Source organism: Apus apus, chromosome 9 (genome assembly GCF_020740795.1).
Source record: "Apus apus isolate bApuApu2 chromosome 9, bApuApu2.pri.cur, whole genome shotgun sequence".
NCBI lineage: Eukaryota > Metazoa > Chordata > Aves > Apodiformes > Apodidae > Apus > Apus apus.
The window spans coordinates 15663733-15680916 of NC_067290.1; the positions used below are offsets into that span (position 1 = coordinate 15663733).

Sequence of the window (17184 nt, forward strand, 5' to 3'; positions counted from 1 at the left end):
CTCTGCAGGTTTCTTAAATCTTTTCACCATCCTGAAAACCACTACCAGTATTTGGTGGCACTATTTGAAGAAAGCTCTTAGTGGTATTATATCTTTTGATTGAAAGCCACAGTTGATTTTTGCTGTTTTATTAATTCCACAGATGTTGGTTGTTTTGTCTGAAGTGGTTTATTAGTACTTGCACTGAGATAAAATTTGTGTTTTACGTGAAGAAAGCATTCTGGCACAAATTAGAAAATCCCAGGGAAGATAGATGAAAAATTTCATTAAAATGCTTTGAGGTTGAAACATTATGGGAAATGTAATCTATAGCTTGCTAATCTCATTAGAAAAAATCCTGCTGTAAGTCACCTGGATATTTTATGTGCTGCTAACACCAGTCTGTTCCTTTTCAGCCTGAAAGATTACTAACATTACACTGGAAAAGGCATTTGCTTTGAAATCAACTCATTCTTTGTATTATGCAACAGCATTTGCTTTCTATCCTTTTTCTTTGGTCCTTAACTTGCTTGCTAATTTTTCACTGCACTGCCTGTTGCCCACTTCTTTGAGTCCAGCTATGTGCAGTTCAACCTCAGGGACACCATGTCTTTGATCAGGATCAGTATTTTTTTCTTCATATGCTGCCTCACAATTTTGTTGAGCTAATTTGGACAGATACATCTCAGGCAGTCTCAGGGTGAAAGGAGTACCATGCATGTGTTATGGGGTCTGTGGGTGGCACCCAGAATAAAGCATCCAAATGCTGCAAGAACAAACAGTTCTGGTGACCTACCTAAGGGCAGGTTTCTCAAGCAGATGCAAAAATACTGTCCACTGAAAAGGTAACATTTTTGGAGATTCCTCATGGTTAGGGAATGTCTGGTTATTTTGCCAACCAGTATTTTTGTGTTTGATTTTTTTTCCCCTCAAGTAATGCCTCTTAGCATGAAAATTATTTCGGTGCTGATTTTCTGTTTCCCAGTTAAAAAACAACTAGGAAGACAAGGGTTCAAATAATATATATGTACATTCTACCTGCTGTGTATCAGAGACAAAAGCCCATACCAGGCAATACGACTTAAGCCATTGCACTGTGAGTTTTATGACTTGTACCCATGACAGCAGGGAATTGGCAAATATGCCACTTGGCTGTGATGGACTTTAGACATGGCTGCAAAACCAGTGAGGAAAAGAAGTAATCTCAGTGGAACCTTCTGGATGCAAAATGGCCTTTAAATGAATTAAAGCTGTGAGGGCAGCATTTCCTATCCCTTTCCCTCTGGAGGCCACGCTGCAGTGGGCGTGCAATTTGGCTTTCTCCTTTTGGTGTCGATGTTTTTCACAGAAGTACATTTCTTAAAGGGCCCATCAGTGCAACAGATGCTGCACTCAGACCAGCTGTGTGAGAGAGGAGCGTGCTGGAAATGGTGGGATCTGATCACATCACGGGACCCTTACAGTTACATTGTTCTGCTTGGATTTTTCTGCTGTTAGCTTGATGCTAAAACTTCTTGGTGGGGCTGCAGTTGTGTTGTTACCTTAGCTTATCCTCTGTTGGGTGTTTGAGGTCACTTTGAGTTCTTTATTGTGTATCTAAAATAACGCACAGAGAAGTTTAGACTATTTTCTTTGGCTTTTCTCTTCATTCACCACATTGGTTGCAGCTCCAAATTAGCAGAAAATTTTGTTTAGGCGTCAGTTCAACAAAACACTTTGGCCCAACTCCAGCTCTGGAGGAGCTTTTAGATTAATGGGGAGTTGGGAGCGTGAAGAAGAGTATGGAGTCTAAGAACTTGTTTGGGTCTGGTCTTTAATGTTTTTAAAGCACAATCTTGTTCCTATTCAGCAATAGTGAAAGTTAAGCATGTGCTTAAGTGCTTTGCCAAGCAAGGAGGGGATGATTTATACTGATAAAGTGGAAGCCTAATTGTGTCTACTTCGCTGATCACAGCAAAGGATTTCAGAGAACAAGAGTTAGCTGCAGTTGTGCCTCTGTAGTTCCTTTCCCATCAGACTCTGAAGACAGCCCAAACCTATAGCTGGGATGTGTGAAATAAAGAAAATAAGGGGGTTTGTGTGTGTCTGGGTGTTCCAGTTGTTTAGTTTGTGCCCACCAAAGCACCCTTGTTCCTCTTGATCCTGTTCCATGCTCTTGTAGTTTGGCACACTTTCCTCATGTCCAAGCTGGGTAACTGAGTGTGAGAAATTGTTTTGGTTTAGCTTCATGGTATAACTTTGGGGCTATGATAGATCCTGTAGGCAGACAGAAATGAGGTGGCTGTATAAAGACATGTGAGGGAATTCAAAGGCTTATGGTGGAACATTTTTCTCCATAAATGAAATTTAAAAAAATCCTTGAGAGTCATGGCTTTTATTTCCTCAGGTCATGCAGTGCTGGTTCCATTTGTGCAAGCAGGGTTAGACTCCTTTGAGGTAGCCTGCAAAGAGGTTCTTGAAAGCAAACCCTCCCTGTTCTCTGCATGCTGGATCTGTGTGTGCAGCCAGACCCTAAAGTTTGTTCCCATCTTGCTGACAGGCAGGAAGTTCGGGGATGCAGGCAGTGAGACAGCTTTCCCAGGGGCTCAATTGCTGTGAACAAGCCTGCAGTTCCACACCTGGGAGGGCAGTAAGTCCCAGGTGGCCCTGCAGTGTCTCATCCGACATTGCACAGCTGCTACCTTTGGGTGGGGGTGGAAGAAATGCTCCATTAGGAACAGAATAGCTCTCCAGCTGCTTAGGCAGGGAGGTCTGCAGCGTCCAGGGGGCTTCCGGTTTAAGTAGTTACAGAGTCTGCAGAATTGGTTAAACTGTCAAAAAAAAAAAATGATAGAGGGTAAAAAAAAGAATAATAGAGGAACCATCCTTCCTGTATCTGTACGTGCATTGTCTAACTGTTCATGTGGGATTGATCAAATGCTTGTTGCAATTTTTCAGTTCTCTTTAATGAGTTTTGGATTAGGTCTTTTGTAATGCAGAATCAGATTAAAGATTGTAGAACTGTAGCTGCAGTTCAGGAAAGCTCTTGCTTGAATACATAAAAACTAGGAAAGATCATTGTCATAAGGTAGTAGGTCCCCCTACACAGGCAAGTCATCTCACTCAGTAACTTCTACAAGACCATGTCTTGCTGTTGGGATAAAGCAATTCAACTGTTTATTAAAAATTTAAACAAGTAGGTGAGGGAGAGAAAATAGTCCGGTTTTATTTCAGGCACACAGGGATAGCCAGACTATTAAGTATAGGACTTAAGGTACTATTTATCTGCTCCTCTGTAAAGATGTACAAATTAGATGCATTTTAGTGCTTTGCAGAACCAGCTAGTATCCAGCTAACAGCAACAGAGATCACACAAGGCAAACTATTTCAAGGATTCTGTGAAGATCAGTCCTTTAGCTCCACGTGTACTGACTTGCTCCTCATGACAGACTTCTCAGCCTGGCTTGCTGAAGCTTCCTCCCCATTTCCCCTCAGTGTTGTTTTCCTGGGACCCATGGGGCCACTGCCTGTGAGGCTGTGAGCACCTTTGCAGGACAAGGCTGCTTATTTGACCTGTGGTGTGCAATGCAGATATGGCTCTTCCTACATAGCTGAAAATAACAGTCACAGAAGGAAGCTTAGCAATGCCCCATTTGGTGACATACAACATTTTGTGAATGTGTACGTATAAGATAAGTAGAATACCTTTACATTAATAACATTTCCTAAATTGGACGTTACTCTGCATTTTTTATCTCTGCCACATGATGGAGATAATGGTGTAAGATACATAAACAGCAGTGCGTGAGTCATGCACTTCAAAGAAAGAAGTTTCAACTTGTTGGTATATAGTAGTTGTTGCCTTATTGTTGGTTTTGCACTAGCTTTGATGGAGTAGTTTCCTCTTAGTATCTGTGGGATGCTTTGTCTTGTTCTGGGTTGTTTTTTTTTGTTTTCCATGAAAGGCAAATACGCAGGCATACCCTTACCAAATCATCAGGGCTATCAATGCAGCAAAACACCAAAGTTCATATTTGATAAAACATTGAAAAGAATGTGCATAGCTTGCATTAACTTTATTGAGATTTTAAGTTATACTTACATGTACGTGGCTTGGGCTCAGATACAACTACTGGTAGGGCAGTTGTGTGCAGTTCTGTAAAAGCAGAGAATTTGCAGCAGTTCCTGCTTAAGAAGTTAGAAAGAGCACATCCTAGATCCTGCTCTCAATTTGAGTCTGAGTCTCCGCATCCTGGGAAGGCCATTGTAGGATCCTTGTGCTTTATGTTAGAACCCTTACCTTCCCCTCTGTTCTCCAGTTTGTGTCCTGATCCAGAAGCTATCGAAGCCTCATGTGCAAAAATCCCAGAGATTTCAAGCAACTTTGGATCAGGCCCATTTGCAAAGGCAGAGACAGATTTTCCCATGGAAATTTTTTTAGTGACATTCAGAAACATCCTGGTGAGAGATGTATTGGATTTTGATGGTGAGAACTGCTGTGTTATATTTGTAATGACAATGTAGAAACAAGACATTTATAACAAAACTGCTATAAGTTAGGATATAGCCAGGAAGAGAAAAACAGGTTTCTTCCCAGTCTGTTAATGTTTTTTGTGGCTTTCTCCAAGGACAAGGGTTCCTATGCTGATGTTAGTACAATTACAGCTGCAGTGTTGTGAAGTTTCTTTGAATTTTGCTGGATGAAGCAGTACTCTCACTCCTCTCCACAGATCCACCTGCCTTGTGAATAAAACATGCTGCTTGTTTAATTCCTTGTACTTAGGTCCTTGTATCTTCTGTAAAATTCTCATTTGAGCAACTGTTCAACTCTGTCATAATGCAAATCTGTTCAGTCCAGTGTCTGCCTGTGATTTTTTTGTTTGATTGGAGTTTAAAAATTTGCACTTAGAGGCTGTCCCTTGATAGGTGCCTTTCATAATACATTTTAGTAACTGTACTTGCATTTAAAATGTATATTAAAATACCTTCAAAATTAGCAAACTGACATGCTTCCCAGACCATGCGTGTATGTGTGCACCCACGTATTGATGTAATGCTTTCTCCAAATGTTAGGGGTTTTTCCTCAGAAGACTTATTGCAGAAATGCTGCTCTCTATGCTCTAGGGTTCTGCTTCTATGTTTTTTTCATGAGAACAAAGATTAGTCCTTCATGGTCTTAAACTCAATGCATGTGCATGACTTAAAGGCATTACCTACCAATAAATAGGAGATTAGCTGCGGCTTGTGTATTTCCTGATCAGTTCAGGTTTTTTCAGATGGCTTGTTGTTATCCCGTTTCCTTTAACGATGGGACACTTTAATGAGTTTGCCATCTGACATACATCTGCTTCCTGTTAAACAATACCTTCATTCTTCTAGAGCTGCTAAACTCATCTTTTAGCCTACAAGATTTTTATCTGGGCCTTGAAAACAGCATGTACAAAATCAGTGTCAGCATATTCACTTTCTGGTTGAGGATTTTTTTGGTATGTTGTTTTTGAGAAGGAGTAGCAAAATGGGCATCTCCTTTAGTGCTTGTTTGTTGGAAAATGGGAGAGCATGGATATTATTTGTCTAATTAGGGGGTGGTCAGTCCAACTACTGTTTGAAGTCCAAAAAGATTGACTTCTGTGGCTAACATTACACAAGTTGTAACAGTTATTCTGTCCTCCCAGCAAAGTAAGTGACTGGTGCAAAAGGGGAGGGATCGTGGAGGCTGCTGGTATTGTTTCTTTGAGGAAAGAGCCTTCAATAGCTGGATGATGGTCTGTTTCACGCGTGTGCAAAGTTAGTGCTCTGTAATCATCAGGCTCTCTTAAATCAATCCAGCCTGCATTGAGTTTGTGCATCTGCCTCAGTGCTTCCCTTTTTCCCATGTGTTGGGAACATGCAGTCATGCTGATCTCTGACTCTGTATTTCCCCTTCATTGATCAACATTGTCCCTCCAAAAAACCTTTTTTTGTTTGGTTTTTTTTTTAATCATAAAACCTTTTTCTAGTGGAGAGAAAACTGGATATAATTTTTCTCGTATTTTTCTGTCTGTATGTAACATCCTTTAAAAGTTTCTTTTATAAACAGCAGTGCAGTTTAAAAGAGAATCCTGTTGTATGTGAAGTTCTGCCATACTGATCCAAAGGACATCCGTGAGAATTGCTTTGAACCAAATTAAGCAACCCGGTGGGGCACATAATATTTTGTCTCAGAAAGAAATTCACTTCCAAACATTCACATATGCTAGGTGACAAGTAGAAATACTTAGATTTTAGATCTGGGAAAACAAAGGAAGCAAAGTGCTAATATTAATTTTAGGGCTAGTGGATGCTTGAATTTGAATAATGACTGTGATTCAGGACTTTTATATTTTTTCCATTTATAGCTTTCAGTTTTCTCTCACCTCACACAAGTTTAACATTATTCACTTGAAAATAAGGGAATTGCTGATTACTGCAGGTGGCTGATGGTGCATCACCTGAAACCTTTGTTTTAATGATGCTTTTGGCACTGTTGAGACCAGTGTTTCCACCACTGCCAACACTGTTCCTTTGGCCCCAGCAGTGCTGCAAAACCACAAGTTCAACACTGAAGAGCTGTGAAAAGTCGTCTGCTGTAAATGTGGCTTGATACTTTTATCCATGATGGCCCAGGTTCCCATGGGGTTCCACCTCTTTGGCTTTTGTGCAGCCTTACACAAAGGTGCTGCATGTAGACTTTGTGTTTCACTGTGTCTGTTGTGGAATGATGCTGAGAGAAGATCTTCTCTGATCACTGCTGTATCAGCATTGTCATGCGTGCCTGGAGAGTTTTGTTTCTAATTGCATCGGTGTTTATTAACAAAGCCCTCTGTTTAACTTATAAGCTAGTCCATTCTTTCACTATGCTCACACCTTTCATTTCTCAGAGCTGCAGGAACATGGCTGATGGTTTTGACAGTCTTTCATTCATCTTAAGACAACAAATTACCTTTGTTAGGTTCCTTGTGGAGTCTGCAATGTATGGAGGAGGATCTGGGAGGAAGTATTAATTGAAGCTTTGCAAGAAAATCAGTCTACTTTTTCAGCTTTGGGGCATACCATCAACGATGGCTGTGCTGAGATTGTCTACACCTTCAGTCAGTACTGTGGAAAACCATAGGTCTTCACAAAGGTTTCTATTGCTATGGCCTCTGAGATGTCCAGAGGAGAGGCTTTCCTAATTTCATGCTGTCTTTTCAAATCCCATCATGGAGAAAATATATTTTATAGCTGGGACATGAGTTTATATAATCCAGATGTATTGGGCAAGTGTGTGAAGCATTTCAGGAGGACAAGACACTGAACCAGATTTACTGTATTAATGGGAATGCTTTGGTATTAACTCCAGTGAGCAGACAGGATTGTTTTATTCTACTGTAACTTGAACCTATTTGAAAAGAACCATCTTTTATAAGAAGCTGATTTAAAAAAAAAAAAAAAAAAAGAATGTAAAAGGGACTTAGATAAAGGAAAGATTGTTCTCCTGAAAATTGTGGCTTATGTATTTTTTGATACTCAGAAAAAGGATTTTAGACTTTTCTGTGTAATTAAGATGGAGAGGGCACAGTGTGGCACCTGCAGCTCAGACACTGGGGTGGAGTGCTCCGTAATAAATGCAGGCTTCAATGGTGATAGCATCTCTGTGAGCCTCATCAAAGTGTGAGCAAGTGACAGGTTAGGTGCCATCTACTCCATGATGCCTGCAGCATATTCTCCCTGAAGGGCACAGATGTCCTTGCTGCTGGTCCTCGTGTGGTCAGTACTGTCAAAATCCTCTTCATAACTGTTGGCTTTTCTCCCATTGCTGTTAACGTAGGGAACAGTGGTGGAGGTATGGGTGAGAGCAGTTTCTGGGGTGGAGGTACAGTTTCAGGGGCACTGAGAAAGCTCTTACAAGGTGAGCCTGTTTCCTCCTCTGCCTGTTTATGCCATTCTGTCCTTTAGTATTTACTCTAACGTTCATAAAAACACATAGCTCTTCTGGAGAGCAAAGCTGGAGACAGAGAAAACCTGAATAAACAAACATGTGCCACAGATTAGTAAGAACATCTTTGTATTGTTTTGAGAACACATACCACAGTTTTTCATTTCTTATGCTTTCCTAGTTTTTATCTTTCTTTCTCTCCTTCTTTTTAAATATGTTGCTAATAAAAGTTGGAGGTAGAAGGCACAGCTGGACTATGCATGACATGCCACTGTTTAATTTCTAGCTCGGAGGATGAGAAGAGTAGTTTTATTGTATCCTAGAAGAGAATAAAGCCACATGCAAATTCCAGCCATGGACATCTGTTTCCTCTTTGTGTGAAAGAATTCTCATATTTGGAAGGGAATCCCAGTTCTGAAGAGGCTGATGAGGGTTTTTTTTCCCCCTTCCTTTCTTTTGGTTCTTCCCCCTCTTCTTTGCCACTCCTACAGCATGTTCTCCGTGCTCCCCAGCCTGTGTTTCTTTCAGAACAGTATCAGTTTGCAGTTTAGCATCAGATATTGAACAAGTCAATTTTGAGTTACTTTAAAATGCCATCTTGTAGTTACGAAGAGTACTATTAAGGTCCTCCTTAAGTTTCTTTTGTTTAATTAAACAGTATTTGGTGGGAGAACTTTGTCATCTGTTGATATTTCTTTAGCAGTGGAGATGTGCACATCTGTTGCTTTGGCTGTGAGGTGCAACTATAGAAGTAACTTATTAAAAGTAATATTTTAAAATCCTTCTATGTCAGGGTAATTAAGTGGATCTGTAGAAATAAGAATCTGCACTGTCCATTACATTGTTAGGCATCAGGTGCTCAGGACTGCAGGGACGAGAGTAAATGATAATTTCACAAACCTATAAAACATTTAAGAATAATGATTTACAGCTGCAAGGGGAGGCTTTACATTTTTATTTATTTTTGTTTGTTTTTTGGGGTTTTTTTGTGTGTGTAAGAGTTGACTCTGTTGAGCAAACAGTTACATAACATTAGGCCAGACATGAGAACTGGTGCTTTCTGTCTGTATTAATGCCGAATGAGAGGCTGGTGGAGCTTGCCAGGGCTTCATATTTGCTGGCAGAAAGTTACCCACATGTGTGGACCACATTTTTATTGTTGCCTTAGCCTATTTCAGGCATAAATATTGCTGCCTGGCAGGGTGTGATTCAGTTCATTTCTGAAGAGTTTTTCTTTTAAAAGGCAAAATATGAAAAGGAATGAAATGCTATAAACATTCAAACTAAGAAGTGTTCCCAGACTGCAAGATTTTGTCACATCTGTCCTAGAAGAGGAGTAAAGAGCAAGAAGCCACTTAAAGTCTTTTTCACTGTTGGATGAGTTACCATTGCAGAGCTATTTCTTTTTGCATATATTAGTCCTTCTTTTGGGCGTGGGCAGTTTAGTCTGGTCTCTTAGGGAAACAAGGCTTATGCAAACAGGGTGTATGCACACATGAGGACGCAGCAGCCTGCGAAGCCCTTGGACATGTTGGCCACGGAGATGGGAAAGGGCAGAGGCTGTAAAGAGTTGCTGTAAGTTCCTCTTAAGTTTCTTGAAAATGTGTGTGAGAACAGAGTAAAGGTGATTTAGTAGTTTGAGGGAAGGCTTGCAATAGGAATGGAACTTTCAACAGGGGCTGTGGAATAGATGTTCAGAGGAAATGTGATGGAGGTTCCTGTCGTGGGAAGATAGTCGAACTCAGCTTGGAAATTATTTGGCTTCAGAGAATCTCATGACAAAAAACAAATCCACAGGAAGCTAGACTCCCTTTCATTCCAGTACCCATGAAATTGCTTGCATGAGTTTTGTTTTTAAGTCAGGATGTTGTCAAACAGGCTCCAATGGACAACTGTAAGAAATGGAGGACATCTCGTTAGGATCTTCTTCGTGCAAAGGTGCTGCTCTGCTTGTTTTTGTTGGTGGTGCTTCTTAGTTTGTTTTTTGCAAGTTCTCAAACTCTGTTGAAGATTGATGAATGTTTAGGCCCTTATCCTGCAGGCATCTTAGAGGGGAGGGAGCCCAGTGGCTGTGAAGATCCCACTGACATACATCCAAAATCTTCCCAGTTGTTTTGGTAGCATCTCGTGGGGCGCACGGGGAGAAGTGAAACGGATAATCCCCATCCAGTTGTGGTCCCCACTGAGTGAGACACAGAAAGCTAACGCCACTAATGCCAAAAATCAAACAGCAGTCATGAACAAATTTCCTCTTTGATTGTAATGCTTCTAGCTAAGAGATAAAAAGCTGTTTGTCAAAAGCTTCCCTTGTTGTCTTATTAACAGCTGCATAATTTTACCACTCATTTATGTGTATAAAAAAGCAAAACTTGGAGACTGCATTTGAAAGCTTGTTTTGTTTGGTGTACAGCTGGATACAGAGAGTTTCTCTCTCTTTAACAAATTTGAAGCAAATGTAGTGGGTATTGTTTCATTTTTTTTCTATTTTTTGGTGTAGATAATAGAGATTATGTTGCTTTTCCCTTTACATTGCAAATAATTCATGCCATTTAACTTCAATTGAACAGTGATGCAGCAGCATATGGAGAGAGATACATATATCTATATATCTTCTCATAAATATATTACCAAATATTACTGTGAAATAGTTGGACTTTTTCACCCAGTGTTAAAAACAAAATATAATTGCTACAGTAGAGTTTCCAGGCGCTGATAAATAAGAACCATGTCTGACCTTTATTGTGGGCTCTGAGATGCCACCAGGGATATTGCTCATTGTTCAAGATGACAAACTTCCTCTGAGATTTCAGTTTGTCAGCTCAATGTACAGCAGTGACATTGATTTCTTCTCACTGCCGTTTCCTGCCTGAATAGATAACAAATTTTCTGTGGCAGGTGTCTGTCAAGCTTACTTTTGCCTGGTAGATTAACTTAATAGACTCATTTATTAATCATTAGTTGCAACACAGGGAAGCAGACAATACTCTTTAACTCCTGTGGTGTCAAATGGATGTACCATTTCAGATTCCTTTGTGTAGCTTGAATTTGGATTTAATTAGCTGTTCATATCTCTGGTAAATATTTTTACCCTGACATTGCTTAGGTCACAAAGAGCAAAAGTTTATCTGTTAGGTAAGCAGGACCCATTTTGTGTATGTTCTACTTTTCATGGCAAAAGGTGCATAAGTGCATGATGCATGAACTACAACATCAGTCTATGTAAGGGGGAAAACTAATCTGGCATGCATCATGCTTGGGGAAGGAAGATAAGAGTAGGAGGAGAAAATAGATTCTTGGAGGAAGATTTGAAACTGGGGCTGACTGTGTTGAAGTGGAGGAGATAACTGCTGAAGCATCTAGGAGGGGGCAAAGGAGACCTGCAGATACAAGCTCTAGGGCAATTCTGGCACAGGCTAGTGTTTTCATAGGGACTCCTCCCTCCAAGATGTCTTGAGATACATACCTGGGCTGAAGTTGGTACAGGCAGGGTTGATACCAGTGGTAGATATTGGACAGGGCTTGTCAGAGGTGGTAAAGGAGGAGGAAGAGCTGTGAGAACTTAGTGGAGAGATTGGAGGTGGAAAAAACTATAAGGGAATGCATAATCTTGCAAGGTGATTCTTCTTGTTAAAAAGAAACACTGTTCATGTTAAGAACTGTCTTATTACATGTGTTAGCCCTGCACAGCCTACAGGTCTGAAAGAGACCTGTGTTTGCTTTTTTCCCAGAGTGTTAAGAGAGTTGGTCATGAGGCATTTATCAGGGCAAGATCTGTAAAAGAGCTGCTGGGGACACGTGGAGCAGGAATGAACCTAGGTAGAGGTACAGGCTGTTGCTGGACAGAAGAACCTCTCATTATAGGTGATGAGATGACAACCACCAAGCATCTCCCTTGGGTTTTGGGTGCATTGTGGTAGCTCTTCACATCCTGCTTTTAATTCTCTAGGGAGCCTGTTAATGTGAGAGCACTGGCAGATGTTTCAAAAAGTTTCTCTCTGCAGCTGATGCCCAAACTGCAAAGCCCTGGTTGGAGTGCAACTTTTCAGATCAACATTTGAGAGTGTGTACTGCTGAAAATGTTTTTTTGCCAAGCTGTGTTCCTGGGCTTGTAACTGTGTTTCTTGAACCATCCTTATGGCTTTCTTGGCTGAGTGTCAAACCAAGACTGTCCCTGCACTAGATCATACTGCTTAATGCTCTTCTAGGCCACCCTGGTAACAATACATTAACCTCTCAGCAGGGAATGTGATAAACAAAGTAAAACTACTTTAGTGAAACCAGTTATTTAGTGGCAGTGTACATAAAGTGTCCTTAAAGATTTGTAAATGTAATAAGCTGCAGTTCACTGAGTGAGTATAACTGTTCCTAATTTAGCCAGTTGAGAAACATGCCAACCTAATTTGCCTTTTGTAACTTTATGTTCTTGAATTTTGTTTTTCTTTTTCTTTTCCCACCTTTCCAGATTCCTTTCTCTCTGGTACAATTTCCCCTCTGGGAGTCCTTAAAGGTAAGTCCTCTTTAATGATAGAAATATAAACGATACATTTTGAAAAAGCTTTCCATGGTAACTTATCTAACTTTATTATCACAATTATTGGCACATAGAAGAATCAGTAAGTATGTACCACCCTACCTGTGCATGAGAAAGATAATTTGCTTGAATATCTGAAAAATAACAGGGAACATCTAACCATTGATATGTGCCACATCAGTGCCAAATTTTACTCCCCAGCATGCCAGAAATCTTACCTGCTACCCTAGCTATTTTTACTGATTTAGAGTGGGAACAATCTTGTGTTGTGTGGTTCTTTTTTAAATTATTTTTTCTTTTACTGTTTCATTCTTCAAGGTAACAGGTAATTGGAAATTATGCAGATAAAACTGATTGAGCCTGGGTTTGTAGACAGGGAGAGACTCCAACAGAGTTGGATTCAAAGTGATGTAATTTCTCTGTCCCTCTGTTTTTTCCTTTAACTCGCTGCAGAAGATGAAGGAAAGTCAGGGTTTTTCAGGTGCTTTGAGGTCCTAGCCTGGAAGCATAGAAAATGATTGCAGATCATTAAAAACATTGCAGCAAAATATATTATTTGTGAGAGAGGATCTAGAGAGAGAGTAAATTTCATCTTAAGGGTGCTGGACTTCTGACAAAGCTTGGCACTGAGATCCAAACTGGAACCTAGAGGTACTGGGAAGAACCAGGCAGGATCTTCCTTGCCCATTGATGCTTTTATTGAGGCAGGAGGACTTATGTTTTCCTTCGTCCTTGTATGCTTGATTGGTACAATGGCTTGTCCTCTCACTGTGTGTCAGTAGCTTGGGCTGTTGTGGAGAGATGAGCCCACAGTGTGAATGTCTGCATCTAGATGCTTCAAGGGAGTCCACAGGCAGAGAGAAGCATGAAAAACATCAAAAGGTTTCACAGAACTGAGCTGTGTTTCCTAGAGGATTCTGCAGGTACTTTGTGAACTTGGCCTGATGTGGTGTCTGGGTATCATCCCATTGCACAGAGTAGCTTTGGCTGCCTTATTAGGAATCTGTTTCCCTGCCAGTGTCTAGGAATGGCTTTCTGTAAACTCTCGGGCAGCAATACTGGTCTGACCTGTGAATTGTTAGTGCAGCAGCCATGTTTGGGAGCAAGCGGTGGCAGTGCTTAAAGAGAAGTGCAATTTTCTTGCCAAAACCACATAAAACAGCAACATTGTGTGGCTCTTTGCAGAATGTGAAGTTGTTTTAACTAATGTCCGTGTAGCTGTGACAATAAAATGCATTGTTTAGATTGCAGGCTTTAAAGAAGACAGTTTGAATTTAGCTAGCTACAGGAGTGAGTCACTTGGGAGGAGACATCATGTTTAATCTAAAGAGGTCAGTGCAGATCTGAAGAGAAACAAAACTGGGTTAGTTTGTTCCATGGACCAGTTGCAATATATTCTTCTGACTGTGGAACCAAGAGTAGAAAATGGCAAAAATCAGTCTTGCGTGCTCCAGTGACTTTGGCTCAGCACATGGAGAAAGCTCAAAGTTTTGTCACATCAAAGCCAGACAGCAAAAGCAGAATAGGTTTTGTTTATCTGAACGAAGCTCTTTAAAAAATTGCCCTGACAAGTACAACAAAGGAGAAAAAACATTGTGGTCCCATCAACAGGCTGAATGTTGCCAGTAGATTCAATAGGAGTAGGATTCAGGCTAGGGCTTCTCACGGGTGCATGAAGAGACAGTAATTAAGAAGAGTAGGAGTGCAAAGGACAAGAGACAGCCTGAACACAGAAGAACTGACCGAACCTGTTGGTTAAATAATGTCTGTTGGACTATTCTGGACTGTATTAATGGGGTTGCTTGAGAAAGTAAATCAGGGAGCAGTTGTATATGATGTGTGTGGATCATCTTGTGGAAAAGGAAAAAACAAGTGCTGTGGCTGTGTCATTTTAAAAAACATTAGTACAAAGTTACATAAGCGGATGGATGATAGACTCAGTCCTGTAATTCCCCAAACAAGTTAATCACCATAAAAATTAGGAAAAATATCTTTCCACTGTAAAGAACAGTTAGTGAGGCACATGGAAGAAGAAGAAAGTTTCCTTTTCCTTCAAATATGTGCTGGCTGCAGCCAGCAGCAGGGTGTTAAACTCAAAGAAGCCTAATAAAGTCTTGTCCTAGGCAGCAAATCAGGTGTTTCTATATCCCATTTTCTCTATCTGCTTTGCTCCAGGCTGCTATGGTTACTCTTTCTGCTTCCAGCTGGCTTCAGCCACATAGTTTACATGCAGTTTTCTTCTGCCTGTGAATGTAGACCAGCTGTCCTATGTGAGGGAAAACTTGTGTAACATGCACTAAACTAAGTTAGAAGAGAGAGCATTGCATAGATTACTAAACTATAAGGTTATGTGCACTGTGGGTGCTGCTAAAGGGGATATTGCAGTAATTAGCAAGGAATAGATATTGCAGTAATTAGCAAGGAATAGATATTGCTTCAAATGCAAGCCTTACTTCCAGTTACTCAGGTGAACACACAGTTTTGAAACAGTGAATAGATGGCAACAGGTCAAGAAACAACAGTAAAGAAATGATGGTGATTTTAATTTAAAAAAGAAAAATAATCCTTTTTTTGGATGTAGGTAGCATCCACTGCTATAATGTATGCTGAATGTCCTTTCCCTTTCCAGTTCCTTATTTTTTTATATTTTGATTTAGACACAGGTTATTGATACAAGCCAAAGGGGAGAAGGAATCTCTGTTGTGATGTATCAGATTTCAGGACAGACATTCTAATCCTCTCCTGGAGTGTGTCAGTGCTTCTCTGTCTTTTTATCCCAAGCCTTTACAGCTAAAACGATTTTTAATTCTCCGAGTTGAGGAAAAGAGGAGGCGTTTAAAATCTCATTTGCTGTCTACTACGCCAGCCCTCAGAGGAGCACCATGGCTGATCACTGTGGCAGTTTTACCAGATTTAGGTTCTTTAAGGTGGGGCTGATGCTTCTAGTCTTATCTGAAAGCCAGCTGGCTGTTAAGAAAGGAAGAAGAACATAGCTGTGGTGTGCTTCCCAAATGCCAGCTGTGCACACTGACTTCCATATTAGTTGAAGTTTTGGAATAACGTAAGATACAGTCCTGTTGTATATTGCCCTGGAATTTCCAGTGTGCCTCTGTAACATGCTTTGGAAGTACTGTATGTGTGTTCTTCATTGTGAGAATTTCAAATTACAGAGCTGCGTATTTGGCATGAAATCATTGTGGGTTGCAGGGAGTCTGGTGCAGCTCTCTTGCTTTCACCATGCTGCCAGGGGTGTTTAGTCTCCATTCAGATGACTGTAATACTGTGGAAGTTCATCCCTTCTGTATTATCTGCTCTTCTGCTCTGTTCAGGCATTTTATCCAGCTCTTCTAATCATCATATTGGAGTATCTACCAACAGCATATAATTTATTTATCATTTGTTTCATGTTGCATTTTAATCCATATTTTTTCTCTTTTAGACCTAACTGAGAAAAAAAGACAACTTTAATTTCTGCTGTGGCGATATTGCAGAAATACAGGGCATCAGGTTGTTTGTTTTGTTTTGGGTTTTTTTAAAAAAATAGAGTTTAAACAAACCCCACAAAATCAAGAGCCTCTGATTAGGTTTGAGTCCAGAAACACCTTGCCAAAAATGCCTGTTTCTTATGGCTGAGTGGAAATGGTCAGTGCCCTCAGAGAACAGTGCTGTGTGTAAGATAAAACTGTCTCAGGTGAAACAAGACTCAGTCCTCTTGGGTTTTATATTTCGGCATCTTGGCTGCACTTCAGAGCCTCTGAGAGTTACTCCAACACAGCTGTACATGGAGAATGCTCTCTTTATAGACCAAATGTATTGTATGTCTGGAGAACAGGCTCTGGTAGCCAGTAAGGAGGGGAGAAACAGGCAGGACAGGAGGACATGTGTCTCAAATGAGTAGACTTGAAAAATAAGGGTTTTTTTGTTTGCTTTGTTGGTTTCTTTTTAAGGAGGGAAAATAAGCCTACAGTCCTGGGAACCTCTTCTGCTTTTTGTTAGACATGTCTGATTCTGAGATGAGACACTTCAGGTTGCTCAGACTATGTAATATCAAGGTCAGGCTGACTTCACCCCCCAAACTGTGTGTGTGCCAGTGAGTCCTGCTCTTGCACACACAGCCTCTCTGGGAGGGCTGGCACAGACTGTACTGCTCTGTTGACACAGGACCTGCAAGGAAAGATAAACATCTTGGACTGACCATGCTCAAGGGGTGCTCTGGTTATTCTGGCACTCAGTGTGACCAGGATTCCCTCTTTGTCTTGGTGCTGGGCAAAACCTAAAGCTTTTAGACTTTCTGCAGCTATAGTGAGCCCACATGTTGTTTTTGTCACTGGCTTTAATTTTCTCATATCTGTTAGTCTCACAAATTAACAGGTAATTTGGTTGGACCATCAGAGGCAGTAACTAGAGACAGGGAGCTGAGATACACGGGCACATTTCTCTTGTGGGATTTTGTAATGACTATGGTGGTATGTGATAGTGCTGCAAGATACTGAGCAATCAGAGCAATGCTTTGGTGGCTTCAGGAGAAGGTAATAGTTTGAAGACCACACACAGACATATTTCTACCTTTTAAAATAAGTGGGGTATGATAGTAAAGAGGATGGAGAGAGATCAGCTGTTCACCTGTGTGGCTGAGCAGTTTGAGAAGGTTGGTTGGGTCAGAATAGAAGTTCCCCATGTGGATTTTGCACACGATGAAGAGCAGGCTTGCTTGGGTTTACACTTGCTTAGGTCCCCTGTTCTCTGTCACCTCAGGCAC

At 40.7% G+C, this 17184-nt stretch overlaps 1 protein-coding gene across 5 annotated transcripts in view; it reads left to right on the forward strand.

The window, feature by feature from the left end:
* The window catches only part of SLC25A26 (solute carrier family 25 member 26), an 83034-nt gene that overhangs the window by 43979 nt on the left and 21871 nt on the right, over positions 1-17184 (forward strand). For all 5 annotated transcript variants that reach the window (XM_051627155.1, XM_051627154.1, XM_051627156.1 and 2 more), the window contains exon 6: positions 12357-12401. In XM_051627155.1, the coding sequence (XP_051483115.1) occupies positions 12357-12401 (45 nt within the window). The remainder of the gene's footprint in view (positions 1-12356; positions 12402-17184) is intronic.